Source organism: Pocillopora verrucosa, chromosome 3, assembly GCF_036669915.1.
Source record: "Pocillopora verrucosa isolate sample1 chromosome 3, ASM3666991v2, whole genome shotgun sequence".
NCBI lineage: Eukaryota > Metazoa > Cnidaria > Anthozoa > Scleractinia > Pocilloporidae > Pocillopora > Pocillopora verrucosa.
In genome coordinates, this window is record NC_089314.1 from 21,026,867 (window position 1) to 21,051,651 (window position 24,785).

General features: G+C 38.5%; 1 protein-coding gene across 8 annotated transcripts; it reads left to right on the forward strand.

Annotated features, from left to right (window-relative positions):
* Positions 1-1,771: 1,771 nt before the first annotated feature.
* LOC131797661 (neural cell adhesion molecule 1-B-like) lies at positions 1,772-23,701 on the forward strand. Of its 8 annotated transcripts, none has more exons than XM_066163188.1 (18): positions 1,772-1,898; positions 6,274-6,322; positions 10,231-10,331; positions 11,665-11,752; positions 12,492-12,869; positions 13,624-13,884; positions 14,526-14,801; positions 15,449-15,733; positions 17,515-17,799; positions 18,384-18,698; positions 18,888-18,956; positions 19,312-19,380; positions 20,113-20,166; positions 20,568-20,699; positions 21,325-21,364; positions 21,814-21,874; positions 22,310-22,492; positions 22,981-23,701. In XM_066163188.1, exons 4-18 carry the CDS (start codon positions 11,683-11,685, stop codon positions 23,044-23,046), a joined length of 2,544 nt encoding a protein of 847 aa, XP_066019285.1. In that variant the 5' UTR covers positions 1,772-1,898; positions 6,274-6,322; positions 10,231-10,331; positions 11,665-11,682; the 3' UTR covers positions 23,047-23,701. The 8 variants fall into 8 exon arrangements, with proteins under 8 accessions (XP_066019285.1, XP_066019289.1, XP_066019284.1 ...); XM_066163187.1 differs by having other exon boundaries at positions 1,779-1,898; positions 6,271-6,322; XM_066163192.1 differs by lacking the exon at positions 10,231-10,331.
* Positions 23,702-24,785: the final 1,084 nt, after the last annotated feature.

Below are 24,785 nucleotides of genomic sequence, written 5' to 3' on the forward strand. Positions count from 1 at the left end.
AGAAATTGCCATGAAGATGAAGACGAAAGTAGTCGATGCAAATTAGATGACGATCATTGGGAAATTGATAATTGGATCGAGAGTAAAGTGCATCGTCATTAGGGGATTTTTCTTTGCGGTGAACTTTGATCAATTAGAGGTTGGTTTTATCGCAAGATCGCGTGATTTATAAAAGGGCTTTCATCAGCCAGTCCGTTTTGAATTGCACCCAAGGCACTTGGAAATTCCGCTTGCACAGTCCAACGGTGTACACAAGCAATGCAAATTTAAGTGATAGCCACGCTTGTTGTTCTTCTCATTCACAACTTGTTTCATTTTCCACAGATGTAAACAAGAAGCAACTTTCAATGAATATCAAAGTTCTAACTTTCAATTCGTTTTAAGAGAGACTGATTTTACGGTGAAATCTCCAGCAGGGCCGGAAACCCACACATTTACAATAAGAGGTTTAGGAATAATTTACTAATGAAAAACACTTTTCGCCGCGTTCCACTTTAAGTACAGGCTTGTAGCTCTCTAAGACGTCGATATTCCACAATCCATACAAGTTTTGTCGTAAAAAGGGAAGAGAAGTGTTTTTTTCTTTTTTCTCAAACAGAGTCAGGGTCTCAAGGCCTTGGCGGCACAATCCCCAGACTTCCGAGAAGTCATTGTTCCCCAGGTTGTCTTTCTTCTCTTCCACGAATATTAGAATAAGCGAAGCAAAAACGAGTACTTTTGATATTCTTCCAAACTATTTATCTGAATGCTGTGCCAAGTATTTGTACCGTAGGAAAACCACCTTTCACAGAACATTTTTTCTTGATAAAAACGAAAAAACAAAAAAAAACAAATTAAGAACAGGAAAAGCAACCTTGACCTTGCTTTCCTGTAACTTTATTCACGGCTGACCCAAGTGAAGTTCACGATGAAAGATGTGTATCACAGTGGAACGCCTTTCTATACAAGTAATTTCACACCGAACTTTGACGAACGTCCACAGTTCATAATGGTTTTGCTAAAGCGGAACGTGGAAAAATTGAAGAGGATCTGAGATGTTTCTTTTGACAAATGGAGGGGAAAAAAAGGATAATTTACTCAAAGATTGATAACTGGCCAAGAGAAATTGCTTTTACTGTGACTGTCCGTAAATGCTTTGTGGAAGTATACGTCAACAATGAATAGTCCGTTGAATCAGCATTTGTCCCTTTCAGGACTACGCCAAGTCGCTCATATTGTTGTTAAATCCAGCTGATCTTGTTTTCTCTTCTTTGATTTCTCGGCCGGCAGAAGATATGGACTCATAGCTTTTTCCGATCACAGCACGAGTAAACAAGCTCAAGTATCTTTATCCTCCTTCAAACAATGAAGACAACAAAAGTGCAGTTTTTTAAGGATTTAATTCAAACTCTTCAATAATAAACATACGTGCGCAGTAAAACTTTTCAGTCTTAAGGAAAAGACCTGTCAAAGCCGAAAACTACATTGAGGGCGTGCGGGAATCCATAAAATGAGTAATAACTTTGTTTGATTAGGTTTTGGTTGTTGGAAGGGTAATTTTATGCTGTAGTTCTGATAAGCCTCTTTTCTTCTATGGTTAAAATGTATAAAAAAAAACGACTAAGATAGGAAAATGAAAATGATTGATCACCAAGCTTGACAATGTATTGGATAAACTTAATTCCACCAATCACAGAAAGGGTTGCATCCGCGTCAAAACAATGCCAAAAAAAACCCGTCAAACGGGTTCTCATTGTCGTAATACAAACCTCCAGCCCATCCTCCAGTGCCTCCCACAATGAGAACATACATGCGACAACGACACGTAACATACTTTCCCTTAGCCGTTTGAGCTTGGAAATAGAAGAGCGGTTCATTAACTGACCAAAAATACTTAAGGCGTTTCTGCTTTATTCAAGGTAAGCGAAATATGTTGTTTTGGGAAATAAAACCTGATTTTCTCCTCAAGATCGCAGTAAGAGTTGGCGAAATAACAGAGAATCTTTAGGGAAACAGGAAATTTGGCTTGGAAGAAATGGTTTGTTTTAGGTTGGCAATTTCTCGTTTTAGTCAAGTATTATTTGGTAGCTTGTAAGATGGCGCGCGTCTCTTAGTTTAGGGCGTTTCTGCTTTGTTCAAGGTTGGCGAAATATGTTCTTTTGGGAAATAAAGCCTGGTTTTTTCCTCAAGATCGCAGCTGGAGTTAGCGAGATAACAGAGAATCTTTAAGGAAACAGAAAAATTGGCTTGGAATAAGAAGGATGTTTCAGATTGGTGATTTCTCGTTTTGGCGATGTATTATTTAGTAACTTGTGAGATAGCGCGCGTCTCCTAGTTTCCAGTTGGATAAAGAAGTTAGGATTCTTTCAGATGATTTGTGATTAAATAAATTTGGTCTGAACAATGCTGCGATCAATCAACTCTCACGTCACAGTTGTGATGGAAACCGCATTCCTTCTGGGAGACCCACGGCTTTACTCACCCCTCATGTCAGTAAACCTTATTTATATCTAATCTAGAAATCTCTGCAACAGAGACTTTTCATATTCCAAAGATTTCTCATTTGCCCGCTATGACCCTGTCTTACAATGAATCTGTTGTACTTCAAGACTCCACGGACTGAAGTCAGCCCTTCGATTAACAATGTTCTTTTTTGTCGAGTCGCTTAGAACCGGAAACTAATTTTTGCAGCAAAGTGTTGCAATAGATAATTCATGTAGATTTGATTTGCCTGTCATTAAAAAAAAATTAAGAATATCTCAAATTAATGATACCTTAGTAATATCTTTTATTCTCTCCTCGACGTTTTTTATCATCGTATGTCTACATTCCATTGGAGTGCTGACAACTCCGACGTCCACAGAAAAGGAAACAATCTTTAAAATATCGTGAGCATAAAATAAATATGATCGTAAGGTAAACAGTACTACTTTTTTGCGGTGATCAGAATCCTCTTAAAACAGTGAATACCGGAAATTAAAACGGAAAAATGATCAGAGATAATGATCAGAGATAAGGCTCAGCACATCAATCAGTGTCTTATTAATTGAGATTCTGTCGATGTAACAGAGGAAAAAAAACCTTTCTCTTCGGAAATGTGAACATTTGTACAGCTACAGCAAGTAATATAGTAGTAGTAGTAGCCCAGAGAAATTACATCACAGTATTTTCAGACTGTTTTCATGTAGTAGAATTACAAAATCACAATCACGGAACAAAAACGATGTCTATTCCGAACGGAGAAGACACTCTTTTATGCTATAGTAGTAATAATGATAATAATAAAAACGATAGCAACAATTGTAATACTTAAGCTGCAGTGAACTTTATCCAGCTTACCTGCATGCAATCCGTTGTATTTCCTTAAAACTTCACTATTAATTCCTCAGTTGGTTCTTCAAAGTTTCTCTTAGTTCTACTTTTGTCATCGCACTTTTAAACGGTTTTGTAATCATGTATTTAGGTGATTGAGTAATCACAGCCGAAATTACACATCAATGCGTTTAACCTAGTCTCCTTCAGCGTGCTGTCGACGTCTAATTTTTCTGAAAAAAGCAAACAAGAAGACCATTCAACTGAAATCAACCAACCTTTCCTTTTAATGACAGAGCGCGATGATGTGACTCTATTTCCATAATTATTTTATCGATCGTCCAGCCAGTAATTTAACCGTCTTTAAGGCAAGGCCTTGTTTATTCGTATTTCACAAGCTTGCCCTAAGGCGGTGGCATATCACACGTATTCACTAGAAACCACAGAATATACCATGAAAGTGCTTCAACATCTCTGAGCTAATTAAGTAATTAAGACTAGGAACACGCGCGGTAGGCTGTGAAGAATATGTTTTTTTTTAAGTAGACGCAAACTAAACAAAGATTCTGGAAAGTGTTCAATAGAAGTTTCAGTTACGTGTCATTGGAGCTAGTTCATGATTTTTCAAGTCGTTCAGGTTTTGTGCGATGTACACAATTGTCTTTAACGTGATACAAGCCACCATCTGAAAATACTGCTTCTCAGTTTCATATATATTCCAATTGCAGCAAATACGAGCAAAGATTGAAAACAAATAGCTAAAGGATCAGAAGACTGAGAAGAATTCAAAACAAAGAATATGATATATATTTAGGCTTGGTATTTCAAAATAAACCCCTAAAATGTGACCTTACTTAACTGCAGTAGTCGGAACAAGCGCCAGGCTCTTCGCATCTGGGGATCGTATCATTGATCGCGTTTTGGTAAAACTGTCGGTCCGTATCGATCCACGTGGCTTTTATTTGTATACACTTGTTTCATTCCATTTTCTGATGTTTACAAATATGCTTAGAAGTTTGTTTACAAGCATTAATAAAAGTGAAACGAAAATTCTTCTGCGAAGGCCGATAACGGGTCAACTTTGACTTTTGCTGATATGTTATTTGCTGCTAGAGTTACTCAGTTACATTAGAGCCTCTATAAAACGAAACACTCGGTAGGACGAACAATAATCTTCGGCCCGGAAGTTAGAACAGACAGAACCTCGATATAACAAAATCCTCATTCAACGAACACAACCCAGAAACCCAAACGTATAACATACCTTGATATAACGAGCAAATATTAACAAGTGACAGAAGACAAATGCGAAATAAACCAACAAGATTCAAAATCCTTCAATTCTACAACAGTAGAACAATTTTACGGTCAACAGCTCATTATAAATGCCGACGCTGACACTATCGACACATCTACAGATCCGCTTTATCATCTTTGTCTCTTATTAGTTCTATTAACTACTTTATTTTTGAAGGCTTCTTGTGGTAAAGGTATAGGAGGCAGGAATTCACAGTCCATTGCCCTTTTTTTCTCCGTTTGCCAGCTACTTCTATTGAAATTTGTCCTCTGTTCTTTAAAAACAAGGTGCTGTAGTAATGTACATCCTGTACAGTGTGCTGTAGCGTCATACAGACATTAAAGCACAAATGTTATTTACAGTATCGTTCCAATCCCAAAATGCTGATTAGCGCGACGTCGCACCACAAAAATCAAATAAAATCAAATAAAACTAAATAACAACTATCCTATCCTCCGATATGACGAACATTTTGGATCTTTTTCCGCAAATTTGTCAAATCAAGGTTTTCGTAATAACAAACCCTCAATAACAAACCAATTTCCCAGTCCCTTGACACTTCGTCAAATCAAGGTTCCACTGTACCTCATATGACTTGCTTCGAGGTTTAGTATTTCTAATCGAGTATTGTTTTTTTTTTCCGCACCAGAGCAGACATGGTTGATGTTCTTAGCACCCACAACTGGCTGATAATGCGGCTTCTCCTTCTTTATTCATAACATTAAGTCACCCATTACACAAGAGATGAGGATCGACACGCGACAACTTTATTAAATCCATTTTGAAATCACTTGTGATCCTTGCAATCTGATTGGCTCGCTGGTGCGATGTATTTACAAATCACACCATGTTATGCTCTAAATCGCATCTTATTCCCAGATTATGAGACAATTTTACTTAAACACAATAACTAATCAAATTTCAAGGCTTGTTTAAAAAAATCACATTGCAGAAAAACTAGAGAAAAATTTTGCAACTTTTTACAACCAGCTAAATGTACTTCGAATAATTGGATCAATGAAATAAGTTACAAAGAACATAGCACTTGGTTCATTTGTGTTCAAAACGTTGATAATCAATCAAGAAATTTGCATAAATTGAAGTTTTCTGCGAAATTGTTGACTTTCCTGTGCTTGGTTAGTGCTCTAAACCTATAGTTTGCTCAAACGTTGCTCAGAGAGGCAAAAATTGCTCGAGGTTGCTAGAACCGCAAAATTTTACTCCAAACGTCAAAAGTTGATCAAAAGTTGCCAAGCACAATCGGGACATGTGTGCTATGATTGGTCAATTTAGCGGGCCGTATTTCACTGTGCCGCGCGCTAAATTAAAATTTTGTTTGATTTTAAATCTTCTCCCTCCATTTGAAACCTCGGATAAAATAAATATCTTAATAACCCCTTTCTCTTGGTCCTTTCTGTTAGTCATGGAACTTCGCTTCGCGCTTGGGCCATTAGTCCGTGCGAAAAAAGCTAGTTCCATAACTTACAGTACAGACCGAGAAAACGAAGTTAGTAAGTGATATTAATCATACCGCCCTGGGCGCCAAATCCCGTAGTGAAAGCTAACGGCTTGATGTGAGCCTGGTTTTTAAAAACCGAAAAGAAAAGTGAAGGCAAATAGAAAAGTGCAACAAGGAAATTAAAGTTGTTTGGTAACTTGTTCATTTTTTGAATTGCTTTCAGAAGAAATTTGACCAGGAAGCCGTTTTGTTGGGCTCGACTTCTTCCGCCTCCGGTAAGTTTTGACTTAATAATGTTTTTGCGCCAAGAGATTATGAATTGTTTATAGTCTCTTGGATTGTGCCGAATGAGCCTGGACTTCATTTACGCTTACTAAGTTAGCCTCGACTTAATGCGATGGCGTCAAGTAAGCCTCGACTTCGTGTGTTGCGGCGCAAAGGTAATGGACATAGACATGAAGAATGGTACGAAGAGACCCATTCTTTAGTTTTGAACGTTGTTAGTGTTTGAATCCCAAGAAGATTTCTTCGTGCGCGATAGATGGGATTGCATAACCGGTCTCCTCTCTGCTCCGCCAATAGTGACAATTAGATGACGCTGAAAATTTTGCTCTTGTTGAAAGACGAGTGAAATTTTTTAGCTTCTCAATGTTAAAAATGCTGCTGAGGTGGAAGGCAGTTGACAAGATCATGATCGGATCGAGTTAAAGAGTTTTAAAAGTTTTGGTAACATGAGCGTTAAAAGCTTTTTAAAAACTTTAATGGCTTTGTGACGTTAAGTCAGCGTCAAACTCTCCTTCCCGAGCGTTTAGGGAACGGCCAAAGTACAATACAGAGTACGCTTTGTTATATATGCATAAAAGGCTTACTCAGAATTGCTTGGGTGTAACTGAAAATCAGCAGCTGAGGTTTTTTCGTGGAGTGATCAAAGACTTTCTTTTTAAAACTAAATGGGAAAAGATTTTTTCGCGAACTTTTGTCACTAGATACCGCGTTTCAGAAATTTAAAAGCTGTCAGCAAAGTGAGTTTTAGCTGTGAGTACGATATCTTTGTTTATTTTTATTTTAAGATATTATGTTTATTTTCTGTTCGTGGATCGACTTAAGCCGCTTTGTTGCGTTTGTTTTCCTTTCCTTTTCTTTATTCGCAAAAAAATGTTAAGGGAAAAATTTACATTCTTTCCAGCCGTTTATTCAATGTCCATAAAAATAATCCGACGTTTTCTCTCTATCGGGGTTAAAATTCAAGCTGACGGTAATGTTAATTGCAAGCCTAACTGAGAAGAGCAACTACACTTCTAATTATCAACCACGGTTCATTTGAGAACTCCACGCAAGCTCAATGAGAAAGTAACTTTTTTCACTTTTTTGCTCATGAGATATTTTGCTTTCTTCGCTTGTAACCTCTGAACCCTTTTTTACCTAACAAAAAAATCTAAAGCTCGCTGAAGCCGTCTGCCGAGTGACTTTTAGCGTCTTAAGAATAAGGGTCAACTTTTTATCTCGGTATCGGCTATAGGTGTTGTAACGAGGAAGTATCCTGAAATGTTTTAAAGAGGTATGTTGCGATATTTCTCTTTTTATCACTTTCAGTCCTCATAGAGGTCTTTTATCTGATCCAGAATTCTGATTTTTCGTTTCCCGGCCGGTTAAGGTTTCTGGAATCTGCGCTCTTACTGTTTATCACTCCGGCAACTACTGTTGCGCGACGCAACAGAGGATGACAGTGGCCAGACTTGAAAAATTGTCAGCGGATCAAAATTTGTCTGTTAGTTCAGGAAACCTGCGCCGATTAATCTCGAAGAGTTTCAAATAGACAAAACAAAGCGAAAGTTTTGCATTAAGTGGAAACCCTAAATACGAAGCCCTTGTGACTATGGGAGGTTGGTTGGCAACGCACAATGACGATGATAATGATTTGATTAAGAATCGATAGAAGTGCCCAATATTTGTGCTAAGCATAAACTCTACGATTGGAGAGTTTTGACTTGAACTGTGATGGGTCCTCAGCAAATTTCTTAGTATTTAAGGTGGTCTCAGCCGCTTACAACGCACAATGGGTGGTCGCAGATGGACTTCTGGCAACTGCAGTACTTAGTTTAACGCTGCCTGTGAACAAAAATGTTTCTAGGTCATGCAAAATTACTGTAAATCAATTTTGAGCAGCAAGCCCATTACTGAGCAAAGAGATGAACAAAATTATTCACAGTGAAACTTGGCTTGATATCAAACGAAGTGCGTGGGACAGGCCGGCAAAATTTGTTAGTTCAGTTACAAACGGGGTTCAGACACTTTCCCATATACAACTGAGTGTTTAGAATATCACTTGGGTCGTACACAATATTTTTGCGGTGAAGCTTCGCTATACAAAGGTTTTTTCACATCCTGGTTTTTCAAATTGCATCTACAGACTCGATGTGCCATAGTGTCGCTGTCTATAGGTTAATTCTATGCCCTTTTTCTCTACCTTTGGGCTTACAATACACGCAACGTTCTATTTGCTGTTTGTTGTGCCAGGTCTTTGATACAAAAGGGATCGTTATGAAAGACACGTGTTGTATTGAATCTTTTATATTCGGCCTCCACAGTTAATTTTGAAGGTAAGAATGATCTTTGCAGTAATGAACACTACTTTAGCAGTAGTGAAATTAAAGCCTCCCAAAAAAATGATAGTTTTGTACAGGAGTTGAACCCATGACCTCTGCGATACCGATGCAGCGCTCTACCAACTGGGCTAATAAGCCATTAAGTTCTTTCGTAATAAACACGTAAGCGGCGAATGAACGACTGTGATATATGAATATCATTCATTCGAAATTAAATGCGGATAGATAAATGAAGATAAGAATGATCTTCGTCGTAACGAACACTGGTTAAGCTGTAGTGAAAATATTATTTTCTTCAGTGAGAACAAAGATCATAGCGCATCAACTTTTATTTCATGTTTTATCAGGCATAGTACCACTCGGATAATCCTCAATTCGATAGAAATTTGCTGCATATATGCACTGAAAATTCGCATTTCAACAGTATTGAATAAGAGAAAGACTGACATCTGAAACTGTTAAATATGTATACTGCAAATTTGACGGAAAAAATAGTTTTTAAATACAATTTTACTGAAGTATTGATTAACAGTTCTTCGTCGACCATCAGATTGAAAGTGCAGCTGTTGCATTACTCATATAAATACACACTTGATTACATACTCTGTTATCTAATCTACGTCGGAAAATGTGAATTGAGACACATGTATAGACATGCTACATGTATCTATTTTTCCTGGTTTCTCTCAACTTATGTGGCTATCCTAATGTAGAGATTTTGTACACTAGCAGAAAATCAAATACGTTCCCTATTCACGCTGTGCAAATGGAATTTAAGTTTGTTTGACTAAGATGATCAAGCACTTGAACTTGCATGTTTGCTGCGAGCTTCACAGTTTTTTATAAAAAAAAACAAAAAACAAAGGAAAGAAAAATTCCGACACAACTCGCCGGTCCTAATCATATTATGGCATTCGTGCAACTCTCATCACGAACTCATCAACAATAATTACCAGTCTTGCGAATTCTCTAGATGGATTCTCTGGATGGATTTCGATCCACCTCCGACGCTGAAATTACATCTGCACCCTTTTTGCGTGACAACAGTTTTATTCGCGAGACCAAGAATAAGGTGCAAGTTGAAATTCAGTCAGTCCTATTAACACATTATTTTAGCAGTGGTGCTTGCTTTGGTTTCCAAATGACTTTCAGAGGAGAGGTTCTCTCTTAGTTAGTATTACTACCATGATAAAGAATTGCGTGCTGGAATACAAATTTAAAATCAATTAAAAGAGTAGAGAGTATAATTTCAGCTAAGCGCTTTAGAGAGATGAATGTTTAAAACTTAAGCGAGCACATGGCGTGGGGTACGATCCAACAAAACATTTGTTTAGTCACCGAATGATTTATAGCATTGGTATACAAAGGAACTTGTGCTTTTCTTGCAGTTATAAATTCTATTTCAATCCCGTTAAAATAATTTGAAACCTCTGTGTTTTCAATCAAAACGGAATGACGTAGTTATTTCAAGTGTCTTGTGCAAACGCACCAACTTGTTTGAGGAGTGATCCGTTTAACATGATACGTAAAGTAGTTTAATTCGCAAGATCTCAGGATAAATTCCTTTTCTCTTGCAGTAACTGCTTTGTTCGAAACATCATCCTAGCTTCACGTGCTTGCTCTTGAAGAATAGGTCAAAAGTTACGTTTGCTGAATTTGATCAAAGCCGATCTTTCAGGTAATTTAGACTACCACAATAGACCGCGGAGTACCTAAAATTAATTAATTCCCGTAATTCTCAGGTCTTTTCTCTTTCCTGTAAGTAATGTTAGAATTAAGATCTATAGTGTTAGAATTAAGATCTGTAATTTTAGAATTAAGATTCCTTCTAGTTAAGGAGAACAACATTTATAGCCAAGTGAGTCCCATCGATCAATACATGAAGACATTGCTGAATAGTAAATTGGAAGACTTCTCTATGATCCAGTATTAGATGCCATCGATGGCTCATTATTTTAATAATCGGCTGGTCCTGTTCCAGTTGCATACAGTGCAGTTGATTTCAGACAGCCCTCGAGGCTTAAATGGGCTTACATCACTGGACACTTCACTTCGCTAATCTCGAGAGAAAAGACTCTTTCGTGATGGCACGTATACCTTGGACTCTACACAAAAGCTACAATTTTATTTAGTTTACGTGACAAAAGAACGAGGTATCTTGCGGAAAGAACATCTCATCCTAAGTGTGCATAAGCTTATCTTTTAAATGCCTGCATTAAAGATAGCAAAGAAGCACTTTACTGTTTGCACGACACCGTGAATTTTTACGTACGCATGCACTTGAGAAGGCTCGGAGAGCGGACTTTGATTACTCATTGTTATTCTATATGAGAAGAGGTATGTGCAAAATGACTCAATCAAAACTGAACCTGACTAACCAACTCGGTTTCAAAGTTTAAGACTGTTTTAAAAGACGGTAAGCTACTTCGTTTTTCGTCATCTAAGATCACGTATTTACTTTTCAACCCAGTCTTGAGGTCTTTGTATTCAACTTGCAGTATTGTCTATAAGTTGCATACGTCTAACTGAGTATTGTCTGAATTATGATATAGTTCTACAGAAATTCTTGCAGTTTTGGATTCACAACCGAGCAATAGACTTGCAAATTACTCATTTTAAAACGTACGTGCCACCTATAAATTTTGATACTACACTATAGACGGTAAAATTCTGAGCTCATGACTCTGCTAAAATCTTGTTTACAGTAACTTGGCATGTCAAGTGACATGTGTTCTGACTCAAACTCACTTGCCATGGCAATTGTTGCAAAATTTTGACAGTCTAGAGAGGTGGAATGTTTTTTTTTTAACTTCGATAAATATCACAGTGTCTGAACTGAATAATTAAAGAAAAGTAAAAAAAAAAATTACCTCAATAAGTCTTTATTCGTTACCCACAGCACGAAGGGCTGGCATAAGCATGAATGCTTGGAACTAGCAAAGCTTCGAAATTTGCTTTGGATCATCAGTGGTCAAGATAAATCCTCACATTATCTATTTTCTTCTTTACAGACTCTAATTCCGAGAGTGATGTCGTCTGTTGCAGTAGCCGCAGTATTTACACTCTGTTGTTTCCTGTGTTTCAGACTCACTGCCAGCCGTAAGTTTCTCGAGTTGAACAAAACTATATAATGAAATGTACTTGGCTTTCTCTGATAAACTCGACGAGGTTTTTATTTAACGATTTCAGTCTATCTAGTCAGCACAACCAAAATAAAGAATTCGTGTAGCCGTGTTGCAGTCCTGCGCGACAAAAATTAGCAGTAATTATGCATGCTTAATTTAGCGCGAGGGTTCGTTTCTCGATTTCAGGCAGACACTGGTGCACAAAAATTATCCATACTACCGATGACTGGCGTGATAATTCAGTCTGCAGCCAGCGGCTTTCGACATAGTTAACAAGAAGTACATGCGTAGAGCATCGTTCATGTCAGTAGACAAAGCATGCATATTAACCCACCCGGTTAAAGAGCCTTTGCTAACCCCCTCCGCCCCCCCCCCACCCCCCCGCTCCACCACTTGATAGTTCCTCCTCTCATTTAAAGAGACTTGTCCAAAAAAAGTAGATGAATCCATAAAAATCTTCATTTCAGGGAGGAGGGTTTGAAGTACGGGAGGGGAAGGGTAAAAAAAAAGAGGACCTTGTTCCCTTCCGGCCCCATTCACATCGTTTTATGTACGCCTTTCTCTCCCAACTCATAAGTTTCAATAAGGTCGCCGTAGAGGCAAAGTCATTTGAGAGAAAATGTGCATCGCATAAAACGTTCGCAGTTTATTATCTTGTAACTGCTGCTTTGTCCGGCCGTGCTAGAAACTAAAAAGACACCTCTCCCTTTTAGAACCAAAATTTACAAAGGAGCCTCCTATTACTGTGTCTGCAAGTTTGGGATCCAGTGCCATATTTTCGTGGGATTTCAGTTTTGGAACGTCGGTTAAGTTTGAAAGAATCATTTGGGGAGAAACGGATACTAACCGCAACCAGATTCGGAATAAATACATCACCATTTTTAAAGACCGGAAAACAGCTTTCAACTCAGCACTCGATGACTCATTGAAATCCAGATTGAGCTGGGCGGGAAATATCAGTAAACATGGCTGTCAGGTTGAGTTCATCTTAAAGAATGTCACCAAATTAGATGAAACTGACACTTACGGTTGTGAAGCGTATGTGGACGGGCAAGTTTACGGGAGTGGACCTATAAAACTGGCCGTTCTCAGTGAGTATGAGCATTCTCAATGGTTTACCGGTGTTAAATTTAAGCCAGATAACTTGGTTTTACCATTCACTCTGACGAAGGGCTAACACTCGAAACGCCAGTTTAAGAAATTGTTTTCGGTGGCTGATTCACTTTACGAAATCAATTAATAAATAGAGAATAATACATGGGTGCGGGGAGATATGGAACTTCTCTTAGTAATATCTTCCAATGGTCGATTTTTGTTCTCAGCCGCGAGAAATTGAACATTACTAAAACCACTGAGTTCAATAACTCGGTTTTTCTCTTCGTATTCTGGTTTTCTTCCCCTTCTAGAAACCTTTGAACGTCACTACGAATTTTTCTGTGTTTTAGCAGCCATCATCCAAGAAAAACTCACCCGACAAACGAAGTCAGCTTGAGAATGGTGCATGAAAGCTTTGCCGTTCTTTCGTCAATATGACAGAGTGGCAAGAAAGGCGAGTGACGTGTCTTAGCTGATTGGCCGTGACATCAAACACACGTGAAAAGTTAGCGTATTTTTTCACGTGTGTTGTTACAGCATTTATCAGGGCTGGACTTTCTTTGTAGTACACACCGCCGACGCAGCACCAGAATTTCTTTAGAAACCTATCCCGTTTATTTCAATTCGATATTTCGTACTCGTTCCTCGTGAGAAGAGCGGAGCGGAGTTGAAGTAAAATATTACGTAACGTACTAAAGTAAATGATATAACTGACCATATTTTGTTGTTCCCTCGCCTACATTGTTTTAGTTCCACCGACCATAACCGATCGATCCAATAAGACTATTGATGTTGAAGAAGGAGTTAACGTCACACTACATTGTGACGCAATAGGTGACCCTACCCCAGGTGTCCTATGGGTCAAAGATGATAAAACGCTACAAAACGGCACCTCAACGTCTACGCTTCAAATTCCAAGAATAGAATTGCGAGATGCTGGAACTTATGTCTGCACAGCAGCGAACCAAGCTGGCTCCACGAGTTACAGCGTTCAAGTGAGGGTCGTACGATGTAAGTTAACTGAAATTAACTCCTTTTCTCAGAAGTACATTCAATACTCATATCAGCTTGTTCAAATCCTTCACAAAGTTAGGGTTTAAGTATGTACTCGTGAGTCATAGAAACAGGAAAGAGGATTAAAGCAGGTATATCATGTGCTTTGCGCTTTCACTAACTTTAAAAGATCATATTATGCCATTCGAATTCAAGACTTTAAAAGAAAAGATCTTTAAAAGACGTGGTAGAGCAATTTCATGTAAATTAAGGGAATTACATTTTCCCGAGAAACTTTACGGCACGTAGACCCCCATCGAAACTTTCATTACTTGCTGTTACATTTGATGCATGCAGCTGAAAATTTTCCCGATGTTTCTGATGATACCATGAGCTCTAACTACATTTTAATATTCGCAAAGCCGATAAACTTCTTCACATTGGACTCTTGGGAGTCTGGTTTCTAGAGTTACCTGAGACCCCCTCCTCACCCTCGTAAGAAGTAGAAAAGTGGCGGTCAATAATAACAATGCATTGTGCGATACTCCAAAACCATCATAGGAGGCCGAGATAGGATATCTATCAACAAAACCGGTCTATCCCCCACCCCGTCCAAGCATTGTACCATTTTTTTGTTCTGAAACGAATTCTTATTTCAGATAAACCCTATATTAATAAGACAGCAACTACAGATCCTCTCATAAAATCCTGGATTAACCACACGACAACCTTAACGTGTGCAGTAGATGCTAATCCGTCTGCAAATTTTACCTGGTTAAAACATGGTCAACCAATCTTAGCCGGGATTAACTTCATGCATGGCATGAGTACACTGACGCTGATTCCAAAGACTATGGGAGACTTTGGTTTGTACTCGTGTAAAGCTGAAAACGAGAAAGGGTCAATGGTATATAATATCACAGTGGAGCGCCTATGTGAGTGTACACACTATTGTTTACTCTTAGCTGTTTCTGTTTCCGTCACCGCTGAAGTTTATGCTACGTTTCGAAATTTAACTAAACTACTTTCTGTAAGTTTCCAATAACATCTCATCGCTTCATGATATGTTTCTTCGCATTTTCAATACTGGTACAATACAGAACTAAGGGAGCAAATCGTTCAAACGTCATGTAGGATTCATTGGCATTCCCAAACGTTCAAGGGTCTTATTTTTGATGGTGTGGCCTCTGTGATGAGGCCTTAAAAGAAAGAATTAGAGCAGGGCTCATTTCTTGTCAGTTTTGTTGAACATGTTCCTCAATAGTGCTTTTCAACTGAATATCATGAACCAAAATAACCATTACAGCTAATGCTGACTATGAAAGTGTTAATAAGAAGCATCTAATGTTGACAATGAAAGCGTCAATAAGAATCTAACGAAGGCGTGTGATACTGACTTTAAGCTTGGCCACTGATCTGATTGGCTGAGAGAGGAAGGGCGTTTACGACCCCAATCAGAAAACGCGGTGCAGGAAAACCAGAGACGATCCTTCAAAAATTAGTGATTTCTTTCGGAAGGTACACGATTGTGAACTTTTATCTGTCATGAAATCAGTTTTTTTACTATTTAATATTTTTTTAGACTCACCGGGGCCGCCTGTTATAAACAAATTTACCCCAGACGTGCTGTCCGTCAATGTGTCATGGGATGCACCACAAGACGACACTGATGGTGGTATATTTGATTACAAAATTACAATACTTGAGGAAAACTACCGAATGATACAGCAGCGTCATGGAATCAAACAAACTTTCTTCAACTTTCAAAATCTGAATCAAAACAGATCTTATATCGTTTTCTTACAAGCAAGAAATATTGTTGGTTATGGAGGGTCCGCAAATGGCACTGTTAGAACGCTTGAGGCAGGTAAGGAATACAAATTTCGTTAATTAAACAGCTTGTCATTGCCTGTGACAGCAGTTCACGTAAACAGCTAGTGCGTCAGTTAGTCAATCAAGAGAGAGAGAGAGCCAGCCAGCCTTCCAGTGAGTCAGCCAGCCGGCCAGCCAGCCAGCCAGCCTTCCAGAGAGTCAGCCAGCCAGCCAGCCAGCCAGCCAGCCTGCCAGCCAGCCAGCCAGCCAGCCAGCCTTCCAGTGAGTCAGCCAGCCGGTGATTATGAGTCATTCATAGTGTCAGTCATTTAGCCAGCCAGTCAAAATAATTTTGGTTTCATCAACTGAGTTTATAATGTAAATTGTCCACCGTAAAGAGTTTCAAAGCTGATGTTTCGTGCGTTAGCCCTTCGTCAGAGCGATAAACGCAGCACCACACGGCTTCTGCAGAAACTTACCACCTCTATTCACTAGTCAGTCAGCCAGTCAGCCAATCAGTCAGTCATCAATCAGTCGGTCAGCCAGTCAGTCAGTCAGTCAGTCAGTTAGTCAGTCAGTCAGTCAGTAAGTAAGTAAGTAAGTAAGTCAGTCAGTCAGTCAGTCAGTCAGTCAGTAAGTAAGTCAGTCAGTCAGTCAGTCAGTCAGTCAGTCAGTAAGTAAGTAAGTAAGTCAGTCAGTCAGTCAGTCAGTCAGTCAGTCAGTCAGTAAGTAAGTAAGTAAGTAAGTAAGTAAGTCAGTCAGTCAGTCAGTAAGTAAGTAAGTAAGTCAGTCAGTCAGTCAGTCAGTAAGTAAGTAAGTAAGTAAGTAAGTCAGTCAGTAAGTAAGTAAGTAAGTAAGTAAGTCAGTCAGTCAGTCAGTCAGTCAGTCAGTAAGTAAGTAAGTAAGTAAGTAAGTAAGTCAGTCAGTCAGTCAGTCAGTAAGTAAGTAAGTAAGTAAGTCAGTCAGTCAGTCAGTCAGTCAGTAAGTAAGTAAGTCAGTCAGTAAGTAAGTAAGTAAGTAAGTAAGTCAGTCAGTCAGTCAGTAAGTAAGTAAGTCAGTCAGTCAGTCAGTCAGTCAGTCAGTAAGTAAGTCAGTCAGTCAGTCAGTCAGTAAGTCAGTCAGTCAGTCAGTCAGTCAGTAAGTAAGTAAGTAAGTCAGTCAGTCAGTCAGTCAGTAAGTAAGTAAGTAAGTAAGTAAGTCAGTCAGTCAGTCAGTAAGTAAGTAAGTCAGTCAGTCAGTCAGTCAGTCAGTCAGTAAGTAAGTCAGTCAGTCAGTCAGTCAGTCAGTAAGTAAGTCAGTCAGTCAGTTAGTCAGTCAGTCAGTCAGTCAGTCAGTAAGTAAGTAAGTCAGTCAGTCAGTCAGTCAGTCAGTTGGTCTGTCATTCAGTAAGTTAATCGTTTGGTTGAACGTAATCATTACTTAAGTCAGTCTTTCGTAGTAAGACAGAGAGTTTAAACAGACAGACAGAAGAAAGCCAGAGAGATGTCATAATGTGGTAAGTTCTCAAGGTCAAACCGGTGATCATTCAATATAGTTATTCCGTTATTCAGCTATCCAGTAAGTTAGGTTATCGCTCAATCGGTCATGGCAAACGATCGCTCGGTCGACTACTGAGTCTGCCATTCGATCGGTCGGTCAGCCGATGAGATAATCTGTTTCCAGAGCATACAGTATAAACATCCAGGCAGTTAGAAGAGTCTGCTCGGTTCCAGCTGTGTCGCATTCAACTGAAAAGTCAACTGAACAAGTCAGTAGTGTCGGATTGATCACTGAGCTTGTTGAACAATCTTAACACCTATCTGAACTGCTGATAACAAACCGATATTTCTTTTGCAGACCCACCAAACCCACCCGATATAAAAGCGATATCCAAAGTTCTTGCGTTAAACATAACTTGGCACTCATCAATTGAGGACAGCAAAATTGAAATACTGGATTACAGAATAAAGGTTATAGATAGTATCACACACAGACAAGAAAATGAATATACCGGAATAAGAAGTACATCACTACTTATTGAAAACTTAAGAAGAAACAAGACGTACATTATATTCATACAGGCAAGAAACGAAGCTGGCTACGGACAGTTTGCAAACACCAGCGCAACAACTCTTCTACCAGGTACAACAAATTGTCATACAAAAGTAACGGATTAAAAAAAAAATTATATTTTTGGTAAAAAAAAGTCGGCGGGAGTGGCTCGTCGACAAAGCAAATTAACGATAAAAATCAATAACAGCACCGTAGATCGTGTTTAACTGGATCAGTTGCTTTATTCATCCGTTTTTGCCTGAATTACACTGACTCTTAGAATAATCATAGCAATAAGGGAAAGAAAACAAAATGGATAGCTACCGTCCTAGAGCAGCTGCACTCTTCCTGAATCTGATAGCAACTAAATGCGATAGTGTTCTTTTTGAAGTGAATGGGCACTTGTTTCTGCATGTTGATAATTAAGTGGAGCCAAGTTTGTTTCCATTTGAGTAAATCAATCAAAAACGGTCCAGAAAGTTAGACCTTAAATGGAGGATCCCAGAAGATCACGAGTCTAATTTTCATCCAGAGTGCTTAGCATTTGACGATCCTCTAATCATCCGACTTAGAAAACGCACAAGCTATGCTACATACCTTTTTACCATAATACTTCATAGGTCGAGTTCCTTCGTTAAGATTGGTTTTCTCTCTATTTGTCCTCGATATGCCAGGGCCACCAGACACACCTTTTATATCAAACATCAGTGTTGCTGGTAAACGCTGTTCACTGCATTGGAGGACACCATACAATGGTGAAAGCCCGATAAAGATTTATATCGTGCATCTCTGGGTAATAATAACCGCGGCAAATGGCTCATCGCACAAGGAACATTTGAGTTCCTTGAATACTACAGAAATGAGTTACGCTTTGGATCTAGATTGGGACCGAAACTACTCGGTGGCCATATCAGCTTGGAACAAGTATGGCGAGAGTTTAGGGTTGTCTCTGATGGAGAGACAATTTAGCACTACGAAAGAACCTGAAGGTAACTGATACTTGTTGATAAAGGCATGTATAACGTTATTGATTCATTTATTATTAAGTAAGGTGGCTTAAGTTAATACCGCATATCAAAGACCTACGTGACGTCTTCAACCTCAGAGAGCTGCGCTAGTCAAGAAACCATCTAAGGCTCAAAAATTGTGCTCACGTTGATCAAATCTTACTTTTTCAGAAGAAAGCACGACAACAGAGTCCAGTACTGCCGCCACTTTATCGCACACTACGTATTCCCCTTCAGAAGGTAGGGACTCAAATACTGCCAATCTTGCCAGTCTCATGAAGCCGTGTGAAATGAAAACGTGGCAAAGAAGACAGAGCACCAAGTCACTTTCGTAACTTAAAAGAAAAATGGCCACCCGTCCGAAAACCTGAAGAATTGCTAGAGTGAAGGGGGGGGGGGGGGAGCCTTTTGATGCCCTTGCTTTTTCATCCACATGGAGAAGCAATATTTCTCATCGCTTATTGATGTGGAAACTGTAGATTAACAAGCTCATGTACTACAGTCCAATAAGTCGAGTGCAGACCTCGTTAATTGATTGAAAATTTTTTTTTAATCAAATATTAATCTTTTTTTAAATCAAATCTCACTTTTTCAGAAGAAAGTACGACGACAGAGTCCAGTGCTACCGTCACTTTACGACACACTACGTACTTCCCTTCAGAAGGTAGGGACTCAAATACTGCCGATCTTGCCTTTTAAGTCATGAAGCCTTCTAAGCCGTGTGAAACAAAAACGTGGCAAAGAAGACAAAGCACCAAGTCACTTTCTTAACTCAAAAGAAAAATGGCCACCCGTCCGGAAACTGAAGAATTGCTAGAGTGAATCGGGAGGGGGGGGGGGGGAGGAGGAGCCTTGTAATGCCCTTGCTTTCATCCACATGCATGGAGAGGCGATATTTCTCTTCACTGACCTATTGATGTAGAAAACTGTAGATTAAGGTCACGTACTACGGTTCAATTAGTCGAGTGCAGACCTCGTTAATTGATAGAAAATTTTCTTTTAGTGACAGTTGATGAAACGATAATCATATATCCGCGAACCAGCCACCCTTCCCATCCCAGTCTCCGACAAAAATGTTGAGTAAACCCTTTAACTCCTATGAGTGACCAAGACAGAATTTGTCCTCAAAATATCAATAAAATATCAACCAGATATGTGATGAGTATAAAGAAAAATATCAATTTGGGAATTAAATCTAAACTATCATTATTAGAATTGTATAGTTGACTGTAAAGAGAATGACAAATTTGATTTGGAAATAGAGAGGGAACTTCAATTTCTTTAAAGTTTGACTCTTTTCTCTTTTTCATTATCAAGAAAAGTGATCTGACATAATTCAGTTATCAGAGCCATCCGTGCCCGTTCTAAGACACAATAATCTGTAACTATCTTATAGAATTGTCAAGCAGCACTGTAGTATCTCAGACGGAGTTACCTGTAATAACACAAGGTATATATTTCACCCTTTTTATGTCCATAAGGTCTTGAAATTTTTCGGGAACCGTTGTTTATTACGATACAGAAATTTAAAAAAAACTAAATAGATTTATGTCTATAAATGTGTTATCAGTTTTTGTAACGGTGTACTGAGCGGTCACTTGAGTGCACGTTCTCTGTTCCTATCAAGCGATTTGAGCATCTATCGTTTGCTTTTTAGACGGATCTTACATTATAATTCCGACCTGGATGCTCTCTTTTCCTCAGACTATTTCCCTTGCAGAGGGCGACAGTTGCTGTAATTATTATCTAGTGTTTATCTCTGTTTGAAATGAATTTGAAATGTTTTAACGAAGATTCCTTTTTTCTTTAATTACTGTCTACTAACGCATTTTTTCTACCTTTCTCATTAAGAATTAAAAGGATCTAGCGCCGAGAGAAAAAGCGAAAAGGATACGTTTACTTACCTTCTTCCACTGTGGATTATCTTGCTGGCATTCGCAGTGCCTATAATTTTTTTCCTGTCCTGGAAAGCATCTAAAAAGAGTAAGTAGATCTTTTTGGTTTCGATTTTAGCATATACCACACGGCAGGTGAATAGTGTTCTTTCGCGCGCAGTGATTAGCTGGTTTGGATGGGAGCAGTAAGTACTATTCTATTCCAAGCAGCCGAAGGGACAAAATCGCCTGCCAATAATTTCATTTCCGACCATTTTTGGTATATCGACATAGACAAACAAATTTTTTTGGTTTCTATGCGGCATATACTAAAACCATTATTTGCTACGATGTCGGTGAAAACAGTAGATATTTACTTCCAATTCGGTTATTAATTGTTAGATAGTACATTTCGAAAAGTTATCGTGAGACTGAAACCAAAGTAATCATACAGCGCGAAGGTTTGTTTCCATCTATTAAACAGTAGTGAAAACCAACATCGAAATCTTTGCGTACATTTCAGTTGCTTACAAATTTTTGAAACTCTGGCCGTAATCACGAGTATTAAAAATTATCTATGTCAGTGTATTTTGTTGTGACGAATAATTAAATTCTGAGGCTTTGCTGTTGTGTCTCATATCAAAAAAGAAATATGTATGTTTTCCAATGACATCACTAGTTATGAACAGCTAAATATTAGTAAATAACAGCTTGAATAATCAATTGCTTTTCAGTCACTCGCTGCCGCGGTCTGAAAGTGACAGATTTTGACGGGTAAGTATGCCAACCACGACAACCAGATCTCCATTGGCCTGAAATAGACCGTTTTACTCAATAGTATTCTCGAAAACATTTTGTCCTCCTTCCAATAAATAATACACTCGCTTGACCGAGGCACAAACTGCGTTTTATTAACGGTTTCACTTCAGCCAATATTACCGAGGCTTTCTTACATGAAACATAATCAAAGCAATGGTATGTTTTCCCCTCGAATTACTTGACAGATTTTAAGATGTAAGTATACAATTTTTTCTTGTGTTTAATCTGCGTCGCTTCGCTGCGTTGTTCTTTTTCCAGAGCTTTGCACACGCCATGCACTCTCGTGAGTAAGAGCATCGCCTTTTCGGGTTTTTTTTTCATCTTCCACGTTCTCACCCCGTTCTTCGTCTTCAAATCATCACGATCGACCGTTTAACTCTTTCTCTCTCTGTTTATTTCTATAGAGATTGTGAGCAAGGCAATGCATTCTCGCTGAGTAAAATGGAAAAACTGAAGGAAAGAAGGGTAAATATTTCTAGTATTCTTATAGGTCTTTCACCCTACGAATAGTTTGCTATGGCTTAATAATTGTCTCGAATGAAGTGGAGTTAGTCTCCAACTCGCAAAACACGTGTCTTAATCAGCGATGTTACAAGGGCGTAGCAAGGGGGGTCCTGGGGTGCCCGTGCCCCCCCATCCCTTTTGTTAGCCTTTCTTTGTCACATTAAGTAAAACACAGGGTGGAGTACCCTCTGTGTGACACAGTATGCCCCCCCCCTCCTTCTGAAAAATCCTGGCTACACCACTGTGTTATGGACCAAAAATTCAGCCGCGCCATACTGTGGTGTTTATATGACTCCGTTGATGAAAGTTAATGCGATCTTGTGAAGTATTTCAAAGCCATTTTTTTTTAAGGCTGAATTGAAGGTAAACGGTATTAATTACCTAATTCCATTCCAGATTTCCAAACATTACGAGACTTTAATAGAAGATTTAGAAGGGCATCGTAATCATGGTCACTGCATGGAGGACGAAAGTGTCATAGACAATGGGAACCCTGTGACAGATCACCAACAGATCCCAGGAAGCATTGGGACGTGTGATCAAACTTACGAGAAACCAGACAGTCCTGGTTCAAAACAGGTTAGATGCAGCATAGAATCAAGTTATATCGACTAAAAAATCAATCACCGGAAAAAAAAGACTATCACTTAAACTGCGCGACTTATTGAGCTTCAATTATATATATATAAATGAATGTGGGGTTAGAGTCTACCTTGGCATAAAGTGCTCAATGCTGTGGTAGCAGAGCTAAGTATACGTAAGTTAAAGAATTAAAGAGGACGCATCGATTCTATGTGACTCAGAGTTTCGCGCCTAAGCGCTCGTCAGACAGAACTTTTCATGTATATACGTATGCATGTATGTATGCGTGTATGGGTGCATGTATGCGTGTATGTATGCGTGTATGTATATATGTATATATATATTTTAATTTTTAACCGAACAAAACTCAGACTTCGCTTCTCAAGGGATCCTGGACTTGAAGAAAATAAATATACATAAAGCTGAGAGTAAAGATGAATCAGCGCCCTCTTGAGCGAAGAGTTTCTTTTCTTTTTATTTTCCAGGACTCCATCGATCTGACGAAAGATGATGCAAAACCCTTTGAGAACTTCCAAATGGCGCTTAAATGAAGACAAAGGCCAATCCAGGCTCTTCGGATGATGATCTGATGCAGCAATGGAACGTGCTCTGGATGAAATTCCAGTATTCCTTGTCGACTTTTCTTAAACAGTACATTTTACTTCAAGTCAGCACCAATCTTTTTATAATCAACATTAATTACAATTTAGTACAATTTACTAAACATAATGAGGAAATTTATTGGTTGTTTTTTGACGTAAAGAAAACAAATTAGTGGTAAATAGCTGTGAAACTGCAAGATTAGACGACTTTTTAGTTCTTGAACTTGAGCATTGTAACATACTCCTTCGTGGGCAATCTGATTAGCTTTCAGCCGTGTGATTCACTCAGGAATCACATTAGCTTTTTTTTCTTTTTTTCGTTGTGAATTAGATTGGAAAACTAGAAAGTTAAAAAAATCAGATTTGTAGGTTTTTCAAAGTTAAACATTAAAATTGTAGGGAAATTAACACCAGGACTTTAACATGGTCGTATTAAAGCTAGTGGCGATTGAACTTAGTGTTGTGCAAGTTTGGTATAAAATTGTACATGTGATTTCAAATCGAACTCACGCTATTTGATGTTTTAATTCTATGTTATAAATGATATGTTGTACTATAGTTTTTAAGCAAAAGGTGCAATAAAAATTGTGTCTATCCACGATTATACACGCGTTTTAATTGTTTTTACAAATGATCTATTGGAGGACACACGCATAGGTGACGTCATCATTAGCAGCATTTTGACGTCATCTTTGATCTGTTACTTGACAGAAGACCTCATCTAAGATTTATGTTATTTATATGGGGAGAGATAAAGTTTCTTAGTTTATTTTGTTCAGGTTACGGATAAGTAACATTTGCATTTGAAAGTAAAAGGAATCAAAGTTCTGGAATGTGTTATTTTCTGTGAGAGTCGGTTCCATCTCCTTAAAGGTTTTCCATCCCTTCATCAACATCCTTAAAATCTTTGCGCAGATTTTAGTTGCTTACAAATTTATGAAACTATAGCTGTAATCAAGAGTATGCTAGTGTATTGTGTTGTAAATTTGCATATTTGTGACTTATTAAGCAGCCATGAATAATTAAATTTTGAGGCTTTACTGAAGTGTGTAATGTGAAATAACGATCGGAGTATGTTTGTTCTTGGCGTGTCTTGAGCGTATAAAAGCAATGATTTACTCCTTTAAGTTTGCTGCTTTCTTGATCGCATTTGCACAGATATCATGTGTTTCGTCTTTTGTGCGAGAAGGACATCTTGATCTGGACGGTTACGTAAGTAATTCTTGTTCTTTACGTGAAAAACTTCTTTAGTAATAGAATTCTATGTTCTTCTGTATGATTTCCTTTTATCAACTTTTCTGAAATTATTCGACTGCACATGCGGTTCTTTCATCGTAATAGATTCCTTTTTGCAGAATTTTGCTTTCCTTGCAAGCCTCTGTGGCAACTACACCGGACCAGCTGTTCAGTATAATTTTTCATATCCCAAGGTAAACAAATTAAGCCAACCGTTATTATTCACTGAAACTCTGTTTATAGAAATTAATTTTCAGAGTTTAATTAAATTATTTACCGATTCCTACTACTGCGACGATATGGTTTTAGTTGAATCGATTACTTGATGTCATCCTCGAGGCCAGGAGGCGTGACAGGCAGTAAGTTAAAAAGTAAATTTTTGCTGTTCCATTCTATTAACGAATATCGTTGCCAATATGACCGTAGTTTTCGAGAGAGAAACTACTTTTTCC

Coding starts and splice junctions, on each gene's coding strand:
- LOC131797661 (XM_066163188.1), top strand. CDS start 11,683: ATGTCGTCTGTTGCAGTAGCCGCAGTATTTACACTCTGTTGTTTCCTG. Junction 11,753..12,491: donor TTTCAGACTCACTGCCAGCC/GTAAGTTTCTCG, acceptor TCTCCCTTTTAG/AACCAAAATTTACAAAGGAG. Junction 22,493..22,980: donor ACAGTCCTGGTTCAAAACAG/GTTAGATGCAGC, acceptor TTTATTTTCCAG/GACTCCATCGATCTGACGAA.